This window comes from Perognathus longimembris, chromosome 6, assembly GCF_023159225.1.
Source record: "Perognathus longimembris pacificus isolate PPM17 chromosome 6, ASM2315922v1, whole genome shotgun sequence".
In the NCBI taxonomy this organism is placed as follows: domain Eukaryota; kingdom Metazoa; phylum Chordata; class Mammalia; order Rodentia; family Heteromyidae; genus Perognathus; species Perognathus longimembris.
The window spans coordinates 9,786,644-9,807,306 of NC_063166.1; the positions used below are offsets into that span (position 1 = coordinate 9,786,644).

The window sequence follows — 20,663 nt, forward strand, 5'->3', positions numbered from 1 at the left end:
TAATTAAATGTCCTTAAACAGCCACTTTTATCCATTATTTAAACTTCATCTTATATACAGGCTATGCAGGTTACTTTACGTTTATTCATGATCATAGCAAAGAGTTCTATGAATAGGTGGGAGGGCTGTCCTGGGGCCTGAACTCAGGGCCTGGGCAGTAGGTATCCTGAGCTTTTTTTACTCAAGACTCATGCTCTCCTCACTTGAGCTACACTCCACTTTCAGCCTTTTGGTGTTTAATTGGAGGTAAGAGTCTCACAGACTTTTGAAACTGCCCTGGCTGGCTTTGCACTGTGACCCTCAGATCTCAGCCTCCTGAATAGCTAGGATTACAGATGTGAGCCATCAGTATCCAGCAAGGGATTTTATCTTTAGCAGCAGAGTCACCATAGGCCAAGAAATGACACTTTGTGTTTTCTTTTCTTTTCTTTGGCAGTACTGGTGTACTCAGTGCCTTACATTTGCTAGGCAATTACTCTACCACTTGAACCATGCCTCCAGCCCCCATTTGTATTTTCTTTTATAAACTGTGAGAAGGAAAAAGACTACAGGAATTGGTGTTTTGCAGTTATCTGCTACATGTGATTGTGGTTTTTTTTTTTTTTTGGCCAGTCCTGGGCCTTGGACTCAGGGCCTGAGCACCATCCCTGGCTTCTTCCTGCCACCTGAGCCACAGCGCCCCTTCTGGCCGTTTTCCATATATGTGGTGCTGGGGAATCGAACCCAGAGCTTCATGTGTAGGAGGCAAGCACTCTTGCCACTAGGCCATATTCCCAGCCCCTACATGTGATTGTTTTATGTTTATTAAATACTGTGTTGGTTCAATGAAATTAACTTCAGTTAAATTTAACATGTAAAAATGCATTAACCACAGTTTATATTTTTCTCTTAGGAATGACCTTCAACTGGTAATCTACTTAAATAGAATACATATTTTCTCTTCTGTGTCAATGTCTTTATTCATGTGGTGCCTGAATTATAGGCTCCTCTTACAGAGGATAGTTCTAGTACCCATATTTGACAGGCTATGAGAATTTGTGTCAGTGACATCCCAAGTTGGTGTTGTAGCTGACCTGGCCACATATCAAGATTAGACATTAGATAAAGACTCAATGAATGAAAATCTAAGAAATAGAGACCAGCCTTGATCCACATTTTGATTATGATAAAGAATTCAATATTAAATGTGAACAAGTTTGGTCCATGAGTGTTGTTCAAAACTTAGGAGTCTAATCATAAGCTCATCAATTTTTCAGTAGTATCTTGGGGGTATTAGTGCACAGAATACAGAACATTCATCCACAATACTTTACAGTTTTTGTTCCAGAACAGAAGGAAAAAATATATTCCTCTCTTTTTTAATGAGTTTTCTTTTCCACAGTGAAAGTGAAGTATATACATATGTGCACTGGAAAGGGTGAAAGGCAGGCTGCATATCAACTCATTCCATTCATGGGGGGGGCTTGTGTATTGGGGGTAAGACTGAATTTAAAACATGAAAAGGAGACAATTTAATGGGGAAAAAGTCCATTTTCCTAATGGGCTTATTAGGCTAAAACTCTTTTTGTCCAAGGTTTTCTGTTTCTAAAATGTGAAAGTGTGGCTTAACTTGTATCTGTTTTCTCCTTTATTCTTACACACATGCTGTAAATTTGGACTGGGGAAGAATTCTTGGTCAGTTCACTGGCACCTTAGCTGAGTCATCAGTGACTCTATTTTGGTAGCAACTTGCCAGACTACATGGGGATAATTGTCCCTGAATTCTATTTTTTTTCTCATCATGGTAGAGAATGGTATGCTGGAGTTAGAATAAAGACATGGCGCATAAAACTAAAGGGGAAGAGATCACATGGAAGAAAAAGGAATAAAGAGACTGGTATAATTTAACATGGCACAGATAAACTTATAAGTCAAGATTTAAGATCAGGGTTGGTAATGTGGCTTAGTGGTAGAGTGCTTGCCTAGCATGCATGAAGCCTTGAGTTCGATTCCTCAGCACCACATACACAGAAAAAGCTGGAATTGACACTCTGGTTCAAGTGGTAGCACAGAAAGATTGAAGATTAGACGTCTCAGAGTTGACTTTTCCTGTGCATATGTGCCATAATACTAGGGCTTGAACTTAGGGCCTAGGTGCTATTCCTTTTTTTTTTTTTTTTTTTGCTCGGGGCTAGTGCTCTACCCTGTGAGCCAAGCTTTTTTGGTGTTTAAATTGGAGAAGAGTGTCTCATGGATTTTCCTGCTTGGGCTGGCTTTGAATTGCGATCCTCAACTCTCAGCCTCTTGAGTAGTTAGGATTATAGGCATGAGCCTTGACCTCTTTTTATTTCACAGTTTCACAGAAAATAGCCAAGATACCATGGTTTAACAAACCACAGTTAGAGAATGAATGCACAGTAGATTTCTTTTTTATTTTTTTTTATTTTTTTTATTTTATTTTATTTTTTTGGCCAGTCCTGGGCCTTGGACTCAGGGCCTGAGCACTGTCCCTGGCTTCTTCCGGCTCAAGGCTAGCACTCTGCCACTTGAGCCACAGCGCCGCTTCTGGCCGTTTTCTGCATATGTGGTGCTGGGGAATCGAACCTAGGGCCTCGTGTATCCGAGGCAGGCACTCTTGCCACTAGGCCATATCCCCAGCCCCTAGATTTCTTTTTTAAATAACATTCTACAAATGAAAAGCCAGCTTGCTTTACACAGACAGTAATGCAAATGTTCACCAGAGGTTTGCTACAAAGAAATTAAATTGCTACAATTGGTGATTCCAATGCCTGAATGAGAGGCCATACAGTAATAACCTTTATTAATTAGAGAAATATCATATAGTTTAAATCTGGGCAAGGATATTACAAATGTCTAGGTTATCAGTAAAGAAATAAAACAAATGGCTTATCCTATATTTTCAAATATTATTACAGCTAACAAATATACCCATCATGACTTTTCCCTTTATTGTTATTATTTTTTGGCTTTAATACATATGTATTTCTGCTGTCAGCATTCAATTCATATAATAGCTTGAGACCGATAAGGCTGAGAGGCCTGAAAAGGCATATTTATGTAAATTCTGAGGTAGTGATAGCTGCTTCGTGGAGTTGTAATTTGTGACTTGTCTTTGCAAGCCTCATGTAAAGTCTCCTGTGGAGCCAGCACTAGCTTGAGAGGGGGTGGGGTGGGGAAGATTGATGGTTGGATGATCTAGTCCTCAGTAAACATCAAGAACTGAGGTTAAGAAAATCTAGTCCACTCTTGCATCTCACTGCTTTCTGAAGATACTTTGTAGGGAAGGAAGAAAGCAACAGTAAGCTTTTGTATTTGGGGGGAACTTTAAAACAGAATGAAACTCTTATGGTCATTTGATAATTGGTTTTGTTCAGGACCTCCTATTTGAATGCATTAGTTTGTTTTCAGGTATTTGAGAAGGTTATTTTAACTAGAGATTAGGCCCCAAGAGACAAAAAAGGGCATGAATTAAATAGAAAATAAAAATATTTTATTTGGGTCTTTGGAGTCTTAAAAAATTTTGTGATTGAATAATAAAGCAGCAGCTTCTCCCAGCTATCACAGGATTCATTAATGTTGCTAAAGTGAGCCTGCAGCATTGCCTGCTTCAGAACATTTTTAAAAAGATGATCTAGATTGAAAAAAGATATTGACAAATAAAACAAGGTTGAAGTTGAAGTGGACATGACTTCAGACTTTCCCAGAGAAAAGAACATGCCAACAAGCATCTTGTCATGTGAACCTCAGTCATGTTACACATTTCACTGCCCAGGTGTGAGTACTTTTTTTTGCCAGTACCACCTAGAGCTGCCCCATTGCCTTTTCACTCAAAACTAGTGCTCTAGGGGGCTGGGGATATGGCCTAGTGGCAAGAGTGCCTGCCTCATATACATGAGGCCCTGGGTTCGATTCCCCAGCACCACATATACAGAAAAGGGCCAGAAGGGGCGCTGTGGCTCAAGTGGCAGAGTGCTATCCTTGAGCAAAAAGAAGCCAGGGACAGTGCTCAGGCCCTGAGTCTAAGCCCCAGGACTGGCCAAAAAACAACAAAAACAAACAAACAAAAAAAAAACCTAGTGCTCTACTACCACTTGGGCCACACCTCCACTTCTGGCTTTTTGGTGGTTAATTGGAGATAAGGGTGTCACAGACTTTCCTGCCTGGGCTGGCTTAGAACCACAAGATGCAGATCTCAGCTTCTTAAGTAGCTAGGATTACAGGTGTGAGTCACAGGTGCCTGGAGAGTATTTTTCTTTTCTTTTTTTTTGTCTTTTTTCTTTTTTGGTACTGGGGATCGAACCTAAGACGGTACACTTGCTAGGCAAGCGCTTTGCCACTGAGCTACATCCCAGCCCGAGAGTACTTTTTTTTTGGCAGAGCAAAAGCTAGGAAGTGTTTATTATAAAATGTTGCTCAGTGGTTACTTAGGGAGAAAAGAGATTATGATAGAAGAGGGAGGCAGAAATATCTTCTAAGGATACCTATGTCCATTACTTGGTGAATTTTTGCTCCAAAATAATTTATACTTTTATGTGTTATATTTCTAATGAACAGAACACCAAAGGGTTATTAATCTTTATTTTAAAACATAACAAAGTGCACTTTGGTTGCATTTTCTGTTTGCTGTTCAGTCTCAAAAGAAACATTAGGCCAGGTGCCAGTGGCTTATACCTGTAATCCTAGCTACTCAGGAGGCTGAGATCTGAGAATCACAGCTGAGGCAGGAAAGTCAGTGAGACTCTCACCTCCAACTAACCACCAAAAACCAGAAGTGGCATTGTGGCTCAAAGTGGTAGAGTGCTAGCCCTGAGCAGAAAAGCTGAGGGACAGCACCCAGGCCCTGAGTTCAAGTCCACAACTGACAAAAAAAAAAACAAAACCAACAAGAAAAAAAGAAGTAAACAATAGTTTAATAAGCCATAGTACTTATAGTTTAATGAAGGCATACCACTTATGGGTTAGTCAAATGGTTGCAATATAAAATTGTCATAAAAATTAGTAAAAGATGCATTTTAATACTGATACACTGATAGCAGTAGCAGCCTTACAAATGTTCATATGATTTCTATAGTTTTGTTTTGGTTTTTTTTGAGACAGGTTTTCACTAACTTTCTTGGGTTGACTCGAGAGTACTTTTCTTTATGGTCTAGTATTTGGGGCTTGCAGAATAGCAGAGTCAAGGGTACACCTCCCAGTATGGTCAGTGTCTTCACCTCTTCCCATCAGACTTTTTGGTGACAAGTGGAATGTATATCAAATGAAGTCAAGTATCCTTGCCATGAAAAAGTGGCGTGTGGTGTTTTTGTGAGAATGTTTAAGATGCAGACAGGACATCATGTATCTCCCCAAGTGATATCAATTTAAAGTTTAAGGAATACTACTTCAAATTACACACCACATGGGTACCAAGAGTAGAGAGAAATTGCTAAACCATATGCTTGTAAATGCCATCTCTTTCCTCAAGAGAAAGATCATTTATATTTTGCAATTAAAGAGCAGAAGGTCTTTTTGCCCATAAAGGCTCTTCAGTCAGGAAATACGAGGGGCAGAGAGGGCTTCCCAGGGGACATTCATGCAACATTCAAGGACTCATTGGCATCCACCTTGTGGAACTTGTTCTTCCACTATTTCCTTACTAAGCCTGAGAGAATAAACTTTATTACTAAAAGATGTGGTTAGACCTTGTTAAGTTAAATTTTGTAAACAGTTCTACTGAAAGTGAGCTTTAGCTAAAGAAATAGATATTTAGGTCAACAACTTGCTTTTTTCCCCCCCTCCGTAAAAGACTAATGTCATAACATAACATATTATGAGGTACATATGGTGCTCTCACTTTTATTGTTGGATGTTGTATATTATTTTGGTTAGAATAATAGGTATGGGTTTCTTACTGCATATTAAACAGGGAGTAACCCTCAGTATTTTAGAATTGATGATCCAGTGTTTTTTTTATTCTTTTTTGATGTATTTGATTTTTTATTTTTGATGTATTTGAATCAGTAAAAGTCAACCAACCAAGAAAAGTAGTGTAGTTTCTTTACTGCCCTTAGAAAATAAATCTATATGTGACCCCAGTACCCTCAACCAATAATGGTATTATGGTACCATGACATAAAATTTCCTTGTTAAAACATGGCTGTTTTCCCTTAGACTAAGCCTGTCTACTTTTCCCTCCTCCTACCTGAGGGAGTAGTTTGAGCAAACTGATGACCCTTGTCTTCTCTTGCAGGCATCAGCAAATATATATATTTTTTATTTATACTTAATTATCTTTGGTACAAAGGGGTTTCAGTTCAGTATGTCAGTTAATAAGTACCATGCATCTTGATCAGTGTCATCTCTTTCATCTTTTCCCCCATCACTCCCAAACCTATCCCCTTAATTTACCTAGTTACATTTTCACATATGTATATTAAATATCATGCCTGAATTCACCTGCCCTTCCTCTCTCCATCTGCCTGTCCCCTTACCTCTCCCCACTTCATCTCCTACACAACACATAGTCCAGCTTCTTGGTATTTTTTTTTTTTTGGTCAAACTGTAAGTTAGGTGTTCAAAAGAGTTAAAACCATTGGAATCTTTCTCAGCATATATCATACTTTAGATGTTTGTGTATAAATGCATATGACCCTGTATATGTTTATATATATACTTATCATTTAGATTTAACTTCTATATATGAGAGAAAACATGCATCCTTTGTCTCCCAGCCTGACTTTACTTAACATAAAATTTCCCCCATTATCAAGAATACAAACCAAAGCAGCTGCTGGCAAGATGTGAGGGATAAGGAACCCTATTACACTGTTGGTGGGAATGTATGTAAACTGCTGCAATCACTGTGGAAGGCAGTTTGGAGATTCCTCACAAAATGAAACATAGAACTGCCTTACGATCCAGCAGCACCACTCAAGCATTTATCCAGAATATTTCAGGTCAGAGTGCAGTGCACACACTTGGATACCCATAGTCATTGCTGCATCAGTAAGTTCAGATTCCAGGGCTGTACAAGGACTAAAATCCCAGGACATTTTGTATCTGAGAAAATCACTTGCCTCTTTAAAATAGTACTCAAAATACAATTAAATTCTAATTGAGTTTCCTCAGTGTATGTTTTGATTGTGAACCTGTTTATCTAAGGAATATGATCGTTCTTACTATAAGGAAACATCCCTACCAGGCTAACTTTATGAAGAAAAGAGGTTTATTTTGTTTATAGTTTTGGAGGTTCAATGACAGGGTGCTGGCATTAGTTCAGGACCTCATAGATAATAGTATTACAATAGTGGGAACACATACAGAAGGAAGAAATCACTTCTAAAACAGTAAGCTGGAGAGCTAGGTAGGTGATAGTTGGCTGTTTTTATAGTAGCATTCTTGAGCATCCATGAGAATCCTTCAATCATTGCCTAGGGCAGTAGTGTTCTTAGGGACCTAAAGACTAACCACTGGGGATCCACCTGGGACCCATGTCTTAAACGTTAATACTATCCCTCTTGGTGACCAAGACTATATAATACACAGACCCTGGTGGGATAAAGCTCATCCAAACCATAGCATGTACCTGAAACAACTATTTAAATCAGTAACTCTTTTCCAGGCTACTTACTTAACTAAACTCACTTCACAGTGGTGATTCTGATCCTTGGGCCCCATTTCAGATCAGTTCAGTACAAATCTGATGGGTGGGACTCAAGCATCCTGTTTTCCTTTTTTCAAAAGCTCTTTATGTAGCTCCAGTGTAAGGCAGGCTTGTTGAAAATTACTGGTTTAATTTAAATTATTCTATATACCAATAAAATTGTGTTTATTCCACACTAAGTGGCTATTTTCTGTACTCAGTAATATTCTCTTTATGACTCCACTTGGAAAACTATAATTAAAATGTAAATTTAGCAAAAATGAAATTGTATGCATTGAAAAGAGAAGATCTGGGAATCAGTTAAGATAGATATTTACATATGTGGTATTAATGGTCATGATACATCATCAGTTGAAGAATTGTAAATTCTTCTGAGCTAGTTAACTGAAAATCAGTTATTGTTTATTGGGAGTATTTAGTCAGTGGTTTGAGACTTGGCCATCATTTAGAAAAAAATTAAGAAAATATGTTCATGAGTTATACATATTGTATCCCTTTACCTACGAAAAAGGAGTCTATTTTGTTTAGAGTCATGTGCCATTATTGAAATAGTGGATAGTAATGTGAGCATTACTGTTGAGAGGAATGGAATTTTGAAGTCAGGTTTTAGTAGCTTTCAGAATTTTATGGTCAATGTTGGGAAATAATCGAGTTGTTTTGAACATCAGTTGGATAACCCAGGAGAAGCAAAATGACAAAAACCCTGTCTGATCCTTTGTCTAGAGTTCAGTTCATTCTTACATACTGAACAATGCCTTTATATTAGACCAGGCAAGACTGGCAAATGGTGGCCTATGGGCCAAGTTCAGCTTTTTTTTTTCCCAGAAATATTCTTATTGGAACACAAGCATTTTTGTTCATTTACTTATGGCCTGTGGCTGCTTTTTGAATTCCAAGGCAGAGATGAATAGTTGTGACAAAGGTTGTATAGTGGACAAAGCCTAAACTATTTATTCTCTAACCATTTGCAAAAAGTTTGACAACCTCTGTTAGTCTATTGTATCATACATTATCTGCAACATATGTCCTTTTAAGCTGCATTTGATCTTTTGTACATAGACTAGAAATAGATGATACAGTTTCTGAGGACTTTATTCAGAAAGAGACTACAGTTGAGGAAGAGGCTTGCTTTGGTAACAAGGAGTGTAAACTACCTGTCCTCTTGAGGATTCTGCTGTATGCAGACCAGCAGCTTTGCTACTTACCTAGAGTGTATCTCTCCTTGCCCAGCTCATCCACTATAGTCTCCCACACGTGTTGAGGGGCAGGCATGTGATAGCAGGCGCCTAAGGAATTTAGTCCATGAAAATCTTCACTGAAGTTGCAAGACAGAACCTTTTCATACCACCTGCTAAAGGATGGAACTGGACATGGAAGATTAAAGATTAGAGCCATTTAGCTTTTTAATTCTGGTCCAAATACAGAGTTAAAGAAGGTAGAGGGAGGTTTGCTGGAGAGCGCATATCTGGCTCAGGTCTGCTAATCTCTGTGCCACAGAGAGAGCTGCCTCTGAGCTGCGCCAGTACCTGAAAATATGTTAGGTAGTTAAAGCTAAACATTTTTAACTTTGAAAGATCACAGTTCCCTTTCTAACATGTAAAGCTGTTAATCATCCTTTGGTCCCTTTACTTTGTTACTTTCGTAGAAAGATATTGCATATAAAGCAAGAACTTGCCTATCATTGAAAGAAGACATAATGATGTTCTAAAACACTAGAATCAGAGCCATACATTTAGACTGATCATCTTTTTGTTTTGTTTTTGAGCCTTACTGTGTTGCCCAGGCTATCTTCAAACTGAAGATCCTCTGGCTTTAGCCACCAAGTGCTGGGATTAGATTTTCATACTATTATAACTGGCTGTGAAGTTACGTCTTGATAGTAATTCCAGAGTAATTTTCATTTGAGAGTGGTTAAGATACTTCTATGAACTTTCATTAATAAATGTGAAGTAAATTGTATGACTCCAGAATTTTTTTTGCCAGTCCTGGGGCTTGAACTCAGGGCCTGAGCACTGTCTCTGGCTTCCTTTTGCTCAAGGCTAGCACTCCACTTGAGCCACACCACCATGCCCGGCCTTTTCTGTTTATGTGGTGCTGAGGAATTGAACCTAGGGCTTCATGTATACTAGGCAAGAACTCTACCCCTAAGCCACATTCTCAGCCCCTTTTTAGGGGGGGCGGGGAAGGCTGGTCCTGGGGCTTAAGCTCTGGGCCTGGGCATTGTCCCTTAGCTCTTTTTGCTCAAGGCTAGTGCTCTACTACTTGAGCCACAGTGCCAGTTCTGGCTTTTTTTCTCTGATTAATTGGAGGTGAGTCTCATGGACTTTCCTGACTGGGCTAGCTTTGAACCATGATCCTCAGATCTTCTGAGTAGCTAGAATTACAGGTGTGAGCCACCAGTGCCTGGCTGACTTCAGAATATTTTTTTTTTTTTTTTTTTTTTTGGCCAGTCCTGGGCCTTGGACTCAGGGCCTGAGCACTGTCCCTGGCTTCTTCCCGCTCAAGGCTAGCACTCTGCCACTTGAGCCACAGCGCCGCTTCTGGCCGTTTTCTGTATATGTGGTGCTGGGGAATCGAACCTAGGGCCTCGTGTATCCGAGGCAGGCACTCTTGCCACTAGGCTATATCCCCAGCCCCCAGAATATTTTTAATAAAATATTTAAAATTATTTCAGACCCAGATTTCTTGCATAATGTCTGATTATTTCATTTGTTGTAATTTAGGCCCAGATCTGTGCCTGAAAAGACTTTGCCTGGGTATAACTGTATTCAACTTTACTAAGTTACTCTATGCTAAAAGAGTATTTCTGCTTGTTGAATTATCTTTTTCAGAGGTACTTAAGGAATATGAGACCTGTATTTGGCTCAGTTTTCTAAATTGTGATGGTTTCAAGTGCTCATAGTACTTTTGCTTTCATAGTGTGAGAAGGCAGTGAAGGTAATGGCATAATGAAAGCAAGTTGAGTTACTTAGAATACGGTTAATAAAGAGACTGTGGACATTCTGGAGGTTGAGACAGGAAGATTGGCAGTTCAAGGCCACATAGTGAGATTCTGTTTTTAAAAAGAAAAGAAAAAAAAACTTATGGTGAACTTTCTCTTCTATAAAAATTTAAGCACTTTAAATGTTTCCTTGGCTATGTTTATGATCTGTACTCTTTTTTTTTTTTTTAAGTGATCCCCCTGTCCACTAACTTTCATCCCTTCCTTATAAATAGGTCAGTGACTATCGCCTGTTCCACAAGATGAGTAACAGCCACCCTCTCCGTCCCTTCACTGCAGTGGGGGAGATTGATCATGTGCACATTTTGTCTGAACATATTGGTGCCTTGTTGATTGGGGAAGAGTATGGCGATGTCACGTTTGTTGTGGAAAAGAAACGGTTCCCTGCCCACAGGGTAATTTTAGCTGCCAGGTGCCAATATTTTCGGTAAGTATAGTTTTTTGTTTTTTGTTTTTTTTTTAAGATTCAAGTCACTTGGAGAAAACACTGGTATTTTCTACTGTATCAAGAATATATAAACAAGCATAAGGACAAATTCTAGCAGTTCTTCAATTTAGCATCTGTAAAAATTCCATCTTTGTTGACTTCTTGTTTTTTTTTAAGACTTTAGAATTGAGACCTTAGAAAGTGTATCTTTCAGACAGTACTGGTCAACTATTTTGCAGGGTTTGAAGAATATTTCTCAGGGTCTTACCTTTACTTTCTCCTCATAATAGATGACTAACGTGGCTTACTGATGTACAAGCAGATGGGTTTCTTGTTGTGTAGGTAAATTGCTCATCCAACCCCAACTAGATAATGGTCATGTATGCCTGAGGTCCAGGACCTATAAGTAACCTCCTAAGACATAAAAATGGACATTTCCAAATATTGAGTGAAACTTTCATATCTCTTTTAGAACCAAGATGAAACAAAATATATTTTAAATACAAAATCCCACTTATACACAACTATTTGTCACTCAGACTTAATTTCCAGAGTTATAAATAAACTGATCTCTTAAATACTTTACATTTTACCTAATACTGACTAAAAAGGAATTATCACTGAGTTACTGAATGATAAAACATACTTTATAATAGACCTTTTTTCTGTTTAGTAGAATAAAGATGGTTGGTAGAATCGTAGATTTGGAAAAGTTGATATCTAAGAGTAGAGATGCCTATAGCATCAGCAGTATCAGCCTTAAGTGAAGAGTTCTAAGCAAGAGCATGAAGGTTTGGGTTCAAGAAACAATATTGGGAATATGGCCTAGTGGCAAGAGTGCTTGCCTCTTATACATGAAGCTCTGGGTTCGATTCCCCAGCATCACATATATAGAAAATGGCCAGAAGTGGTGCTGTGGCTCAAGTGGTAGAGGGCTTTCCTTGTGCAAAAAGAAGCCAGGGACAGTGCTCAGGCCCTGAGTCCAAGGCTCACAACTGCCCCCCGCCCAAAAAACACCCCAAAATAAATAAAAATAAGTAAAAACATAATCTTTAAAAAAAGAAACAATATTGGTATGCATACACACACACATGAATCATTCTTGTTTTGGTGGTATTGAGGTTTGAACTCAAGACCTCATACTTGCTAAGTTGGCACTTTGCCATATGATTCATACCCCAGGTGACTTTTTGATTTCTTTACAGAACCATTTAAATGATTACTTTTTGTTTATCTACTTGGATCTTTGTGTCATTAAGCAAAGTTATATTTAAATAGTGTTAATAACAATTATTTCATGTATTTTGTAGCAAATCCTGTTTGAAATTTCCCTCCTCTATTTCTTCTCTTCTGATGTGCAGAGCATTACTGTATGGCGGAATGCGAGAGTCTCAGCCTGAAGCAGAAATCCCTCTGCAAGACACCACTGCAGAAGCATTCACAATGCTCCTCAAATACATCTACACTGGGCGGGCAACACTGACAGATGAGAAGGAGGAGGTGCTGCTGGATTTTTTGAGCCTGGCTCATAAATATGGATTTCCAGAGCTGGAAGATTCTACCTCTGAGTATCTCTGCACCATACTCAACATTCAGAACGTCTGTATGACTTTTGATGTTGCCAGTCTGTACTCACTTCCCAAGTTAACATGTATGTGCTGCTTATTCATGGACAGAAATGCTCAGGAGGTGCTCACAAGTGAAGGTTTTCTCTCCCTTTCTAAGGTATATCATAGTCTGTGAGTAATTTGTTGTAGGCATCTATTTATGTCTTTATGGTGACAATACAGCTGTTGACTGAGATTAAGAAAATAAAGATTATTGATATCAAAGAGGTTATCTATAATGTGTACCTGTCATCCCAGGACCAGGTACACATAGGATTGCCGTCTAGGTCAGCCTAAATATGAAGTGAGACCCTATATTGAAAATAACCAGCACATAAAAAAGAATGATAGAGGGCTGGGGATATAGCCTAGTGGCAAGAGTGCCTGCCTCGGATACACGAGGCCCTAGGTTCGATTCCCCAGCACCACATATACAGAAAACGGCCAGAAGCGGCGCTGTGGCTCAAGTGGCAGAGTGCTAGCCTTGAGCGGGAAGAAGCCAGGGACAGTGCTCAGGCCCTGAGTCCAAGGCCCAGGACTGGCCAAAAAAAAAAATAAATAAAAAGAATGATAGAGTGGCTTAAGCAAATTCCATAGCAAACATGAGGTCCTGCCCAAACAAACAAACAAACAGAAAACAACATGTTATAGCACCTCACTATGATATTTTAAGAAAGATTGGTAGAATTGGTATTAGAAAAGATTACGTTTAGAATAATATTGGTTTATGTAGTGGTACAAAATGCCTGGGTAGGAAGGAAAGGGGCTTCCTTCCTTCATTTCTTCCTTCCTTCCTTCCTTCCTTCCTTCCTTCCTTCCTTCCTTCCTGCCAGTCCTTGGGCATGGACTCAGGGAATAAGCACTGTACCTGGCTTCTTTTTCTTTTTCTTTTTCTTTTTGCTCAAGGCTAGCACTCTACCACTTGAGCCACAGCTCCACTTCCGGCTTTTGCTGTTGATGTGGTGCTGAGGAATCGAACCTAGGGGCTTCATGCATGCAAGGCAAGCTCTCTACCACCAAGCCATATTCCCAGCCCGGCTACCATCCTTTCTTAATATTCACATAGCTATAAGGGGCAAGAGAGTATTGGCACAAAATATAAAGAGATAAGAGGTTCAAAGGGAATTGTCTAAATACAAGTAATAACAATGGTTCTATAAAGTTTTACTGGTTGATCATGCACGTGTTTAAGCTCCATCATAACTGGTATTTCTCTTTATCCTTTTCAGGCGGCACTTTTAAACATCGTGTTAAGAGATTCATTTGCAGCCCCTGAAAAAGATATTTTCTTAGCTTTGTTAAACTGGTGTAAGCACAATGCAAAGGAAGATCATGCTGAAATCATGCAGGCTGTTCGTCTACCTCTGATGAGCCTCACTGAACTTTTGAATGTTGTGAGACCTTCCGGACTGTTGTCTCCTGATGCCATTCTGGATGCTATTAAAGTACGATCTGAGAGCCGGGATATGGATCTCAATTATAGAGGAATGCTCAGTAAGTTCCTGTTTTCCCTAACTCATCAAGAACTTTTGCTTGCATTTTATGCCATTCTCAATTACAAAACTAGCTGGAGAAACATACTCCTCATATACATGGTATACACAAAGCTATAAACACCTAGCCCTGTCTTCTGTAGCATGTCTTTCTGTGACTTCCTCAAGTTCATTTTTCCTGAGATTGAATAGCCATTACAGACCTTAATAGGTATTTCTTGCTGCTCCAGAATGAATTTCTCCGATTGCTCTGCAGATTGTGAGAAAGACACTTTCCTGAAAAGTTTATTTTTGTGTTAAGGCTTTACCTCCCTTCCCCTGTCAAGCAAGTACTGAGGACATGCTACATACTTATTATTAGCTAATAGAAACCTTGAGATTCCAGATAACAGCCACAATAATAACAACATAGCATTTCCAGCACTTAGCGTTGTGAGTTTTCTTATCAATGAAAATAACAGTGATTTACACAAAATGTTTATGGTGAATTGAGAACAAGTCCTACATGCCTGTGTAATTTTTACAGTCTTTTGAGGTAGTACTGTTTTTAATTATATTTCACAAATGAGGAAAGTGAAGCACAAAGAAATTAGATAGCTTACTTAGTGTCACACAGAAAAATGAGATGCCTAGAACTGAACCTGTAGTTTGGCTCCAGAGGCTGTGTAATTTACTGCCGAACTATGATGCATATGTACAAAATATACTCTCCATCTTTGAACTTTTAAATTTCATCATGGAAGCAAAATATAACTCCTGTGGTAATTTAAATATAACAGCATTCAAGAGGGGTACATGCTATGGAAATTCAGAAAAGAGTACCTTAGAATGATTGAGGGAGATTTCATGTAGATTATGAAACGAGTTTGATTTGAAGGGAATCAAAACTTGGTGAGTTTCAGATGTGAAGACTGGTGAGATTAATGGGCAGAGGTTAGAGCATCTGAGGAACCATGACTAGAGTATTTTGTTTACAACAGAAAGTTTATATTGACTCAGAATAGTGTATGGGTCACTTGAACTAAATCATGAAACACTTTATACTTTATATCTCCTTTATATGTGGCAAGGAGCTGATTTTAAGAGAGGGAATCACCTGTGTATAGTGGTTTGTAAAGATTGTCAAGATTGTCCCACAGGGAAAAACCTGGTTAGCAAGACCTGTAAGGTAGGGTTTTAATCTCTGCACAATTGATACAGCCTTAAACCATATTGGTTTAAATAAAAAATAATCGATTTATAGAAGGAATATTGTGGAAAAATAGTACATCTTGGCGATATAAAGGATTTACATTTGGAGATTGTTTAGAATAAAGTTACCATGTTTTCACCACTTCCTGCTGCATCACATCACAGCGTCTACATCCCAACTTCAGAAATGCTAAAACTTGAAAAATGTGTGTCATACAGCTAATGAAATATGTTACTTCTTTGAAGAAGATGCTTAGTTTGTTTTGAAGTTTATCTTGTTTGAGGGTTTCTGGGATGCCTAATGTGTAGGTTCTACCTCATGCTCTTTCTTGAATGATTTCTTTCTTGGCTATGGCTTTACACATGCTTGACATACTTATTGATCTCAAATAGGTATCTTTAGTCTACTTCTCTCCTGACACATGAGAACTATTTCCTTTCACTAGACAGTAGAAAAGGCATAGGTTTGGGAGCCAAATAAACTTTATTTCTTCTCCTGAATTAATCACAATACTTGTGTGATCTGGTCATACATTACTTAAGGAGTTTTAGTTTTGTATTTCATACTATTGTGAGAATTAATTAAAATAATGTGCCCACAGATATACACGGTTCAACACAGGAAGCTTGTTAGTATAACAGATTCATTTTTTCCTCATGTCTGCACATCTGTATGGGAAGTGCCACATTGATCACATTGCTTTAAGTGTTTTGCTTATTTGTCTTTGATCCTTGAAGGCAGAGATGATATTTGTACGTCTTATTGATCTTTGTATTCTGGCCATTTAATATACAGAATAGCATATAGCAGGTACTGGTTGAATGTTTGGCAACCACCTTCTGCCTCCATCCCCCCCCAAAAAAAAACAAACCAACAACCCACACAATTCCAGAGAAAGTTTTAATAGGAAGGGGGATACACATTGCTGTTGTTTCAGAAGCAGTCAAGCTGGAGATAAGGAGTTGAAACCTGTATAGTTGCAGTGGCTCAAGCCTGTAATCCTAGCTGCTTTGGAGACGGAGATTAGGGAACAGTGCTTCAAGGCTAGTCCAGGGTTTGAAAGACATTGTCTTAACCAAGGCTGAGTGGGTTGGCACATGTCTGTTATCCCAGTGACAGAGGGAAGCTCAAATGAGAGGATTGTTGTCCAGGCCAGCCTAGGCATAAACCAAGACACTACCTTGAAAATAACCAATGTGAGAAGAAGTTAGCAGTGTGGGTCAAGTGGTAGAATGCCTGCTTAGCAAGCATGGCCCCAAGTTCCAAACTCCCAATATCACCAAAAAGACAAAAAAATAAATAAAGAGTTGAAACCTGGGCCATAACATAGAGAAGGAAGGAAAAGTCTGTGACTTGGAGAAGACCTATACCAGGGAACTTAAGGTAGAGAAGGAAGTGTGGGAGAAGCAGGAAGACAGCTTCCAACTAAGATAGAGGAGCAATACAGAGGTGAATTAGAGGAGAGTACTCTCATGTGGAGGAGTGATAATGGGGTCATGCTGCTGGGAGGACTTTTGAATATACATTGTGGTGAATTACTGAGTAGTTTGGGCAAATCCTGGCTACACAGGGAATTAGAACATTGGTGTTTGAAAAGACAGAATATATAATGTATTGACGGTATGATTTGTGAACTGGGATGAAAGGACGTAGGAAAGTCGTATGGGAGCTACAGAGAACAGGCCAGAAGAATTGAGGTGTTGATTGAAGGTCAGCCTTGGTTAGAGTGGGAGACTGGAAGCTGTAGAGGTAACAAGATGAGTAGTTAATTTTAGATTTTACAAATCCTCTTATGTAACTCCCCTCCCCTTCCCCCTTCTTGCCCTAGGTCTGATTTGAGCTGCTTGAAAGGGCCCTAGAAGGGGATTCATTGAAGGGATGGGCTTGGGATATGGCTGTAGGACTTGAGATGTTTTAGACACTTTATATAGTTACTGTGAGTTTAGAATTGATAAGCTGCTCAGTATAGGTATAAGACCTGGGTTATAATAAACTCATGAGATTATTTATGGAAGGAGTAATCAACCAGTTGAGGTAATTGGCTCTAAAATACTATATTTACTATGATAATTATTCACCAGTGTTCTTTATTTTAGAGTAAGTCATAGGGAGTCAGGGAATAGATTATGAAAATGTTTGGAAATCATCTATTGAACTTTTAAACCTAAATAGTGATTAAATAACAGGACTTTTTTCCCCCCCCGACCTTTCAAGTATTTGACTAGTAAAATCAATAAGTCAATACTAAGAAAGCCTACTTATTTTCTAATGATTATGATTTTTCTTTAAAAACAGGTTATTTAAAAATTTTATTTAAAATATCCACACATTCAGATGGTTACTTTTTTCTTTTTAAAGGTTGGGGGCAGGGAGGAGAATAACATTTCAGACCTGTTTCCGGGCTGATGATTTGGAAAGATAGTCTGGTTTATTTTGGAATTGTGACAGAATTTATTTGTTCATTCTTTTTCTCTTCCCTGGGAGTATGTTTAATATGTTGAGGGCCTTTTTATGGAATGCAAAGTGGCCTCTCTTAAACTATGGGTGTAGACACTAATGCTTTTTCTCTGAATACATTACCACTGCTTACTGAAGCTTCATATCCTGAAGTTTTACTAAATTACAAAGATTTTCTTCCTCCTTGAACATAAAGAGGATCCAGAGGATGTTTTTAACTTATGAGTGGTAGTTGGTCCTTTATGTACACATAATGAGCATTTATCTATACAGATATGGACAGGAAATTAGGCTTTTAATGAAATTATTTTTTGCTAGGATACACCTGCATCATTTCTTTAACATTTAGTTTTATCTTAGCTATGGAGGAATTTCTGTCTTGTGTATTAATGCTTTTTCTATGAAGGCTGAGTTCTGTTTTGTTTTGTGTAACTCATGCTTTACACTTTGAGAAAGAGAACAGTAATTTCTAGTTTCTGCGTGTTTATAGCAGAGAGCTGTATCACAGATTCTGTCCTAAGAGTTTTTTTGTTAACTACATGCCAAATTATTGGTTAATGGTGTGTGTGTGTGTGTAAGTGTATAAGTGTGTGTAAATCTGTCCCGTTTGTTCAGGATCTCTTCCCATAGTTTCTAGTCTTCAGGCTGAGGGACCTTTGCTGGTATGATGCTGCATCATTGTTGGTTTACCTGTCATGGCTTCTACTAGACTGAGTTTCCTGAAGATTGTAACTATGTCTTGTTGCCTATGTTTTCTAGCACCTAGCATAGTGCCTGAATCTAGACTTTGACTGGATGAATTAATTTCTTCTAAGCTGTCTTATGTGCCCAGCAAGACAGTAATAACAACAATGAACCTTTTAAAATTATGACTTCTTTTGTTAATGTATATTCCCAACTATTGCTTGTTGTGATGGGGAAATGTCATCTGTTAATTAGAGGGTTCATAAATCATCTCTATCGTGTTTTTCTGTGGAAACATTTATTATCTGCATTAAAAAAGCAAACTTCTAAGGGAGAGTCCTGTGGTAAACCATGCATAGGAGGTAGTTTAAGACTTTTTCCCCCCTCCCCTTAAATATGTAGGATGAAGGTCCATCTAGCTCTCTGTTTTTTTCTTGCTAATCTGTCCACAATTACTGAGGGAAATCAGCGCCTAAGCCAGACCAAGTGGCTGCTGGCCTTTGCTTCATGAAGCCAGTACTCATCCATAGATTTTCCTGTCTGAAGTCTTTTTTGTTTACGTTTTGGATATTTGAGTACCGATATTGCCAAATGGGGAAAGAAGGCCTCAGAGAGTGAGGATATTGGGGAAAGCTAAGGCAAGCCAGGAGCTGTTGAGGAAGTCATTTGTAATGCTGTGGTTATTGGGGGAGGATTTTAGGAAGAGAGGACCCAAACCTTCTTCAGGAGGAGAAGGATTGGGAGTAGATATGATTGGGTAAGGAGATTCTGGTGGGCAGAGATAGTGTGGATCCAAATAATCCATCAGGTGAATGACCATGTCCATCTCTATATAGTAGTCAGAATAAGGACAGTTATGAACGTGAAACAATGTAAGAAAAACATAAGATGATTAGTTTATTGCCACTCAGGGTTTGGTGCAGGGTAGCTAGGGGTAGGTACTTTGGTTCTTCGTATTTATCTAATGATTAACTTGTTTCTGCTTAGCTGTAGAGTTTCAAAACTTTTTTTACCCTAATAGTTGTAAAATGCATTACAAATTATAGGTGCAAAGACAATTACAATTGCTACCTATTGTCTTGTTTAATTCCTACCACCTTGTAGTTTTTGAGTTTTCTTACTATTAGATAAATATGGGAACTAAGAATACTTATGGTTTGAATTTTTTTCTTTTTTAAAAGTTTTAAAAATTGTTATTATAAAAGTGACATAGAGAGTGGTTACAGTTATATTAAGTCAGGTAAAAAATACATTTCTTTTTGGACAGTGCACCCTTCCCTTGCTCTCTCCCAGTTTTTCCCTCCTGAATTTGAATTTTTTTATGATTTGATTTTTTTTCAGGATCACTTTTCTTTTGAAGTTTATAACTTAACTATAGGTTTAAAAAATACTTGGAGTTATATTTTTATCCAGCAAGATAATCTCATTCTAGTTACCATGAGAGAATTTCCACTTATATAAATGTTCTTCATTTTGAAGTGAAAGATACTCTCAGGGAATGCATCTATCAAGGATGACTAGAAAAGTTCTTAAGTACTCTTGAAATGAACTTCAAGAGAAAACAGACTTGTGGTAGAAATTTCATTTCTATTTTAGACTTTATAGTCATTTGAAACTCGTGCCTAGTTTATTAGTCCTAGCTTGATAAATTTTGATTCTGAGGAAACATGTTCAAGAGAAAATCATAAAGGTATCATTAGCTTCTAAATCTAGAATGTGATGCTCCTCTCTGAGGCTTATTCATGACTTGTGGTAGTGAAAAAAATCAGAGAAGAGGGTTTCAGTGGTCAGGAGTGACTATGTCTCCACATCTTATACCAACAATGAGGGGGAAAATACATTTTTACAAGTAGCTATACATCACTGATACCTGAAAAGCACAGCTTTGAAACTCTTAGTAGGGCATCAGGAGGGCAGAGCCTGTCTTGTTGTATTTCACTGAGTTATTTCTAATACTTTGCACAGTACTTGTATGAAATGATTGTTGTATAAAGTATACAGTACATAGCATTTCAACATATATTATCTGTAGTGTAATTTTTATGAGATAGTTGAGTAATTTATTCATTGTTTTAGATGAGAAAGCAGTTACAAAGAGACTAAGATCTCACTCAAAGGTAGTGAGTCATAGAGCCTGAGTCTAGATTTTGTCCAGCTTTT

General features: G+C 38.3%; 1 protein-coding gene across 2 annotated transcripts in view; it reads left to right on the forward strand.

Annotated features, from left to right (window-relative positions):
- Nucleotides 1-20,663, forward strand: part of Btbd9 (BTB domain containing 9) — a 324,638-nt gene that overhangs the window by 11,090 nt on the left and 292,885 nt on the right. Inside the window, exons 2-5 of one of the 2 annotated variants that reach the window (XM_048347833.1) lie at nt 3,162-3,164; nt 10,859-11,070; nt 12,432-12,795; nt 13,907-14,171. In XM_048347833.1, coding sequence (XP_048203790.1) covers nt 10,886-11,070; nt 12,432-12,795; nt 13,907-14,171 — 814 coding nt within the window. In that variant the 5' untranslated portion in view covers nt 3,162-3,164; nt 10,859-10,885. The remainder of the gene's footprint in view (nt 1-3,161; nt 3,165-10,858; nt 11,071-12,431; nt 12,796-13,906; nt 14,172-20,663) is intronic. The other variant, XM_048347832.1, reaches the window with a different exon arrangement.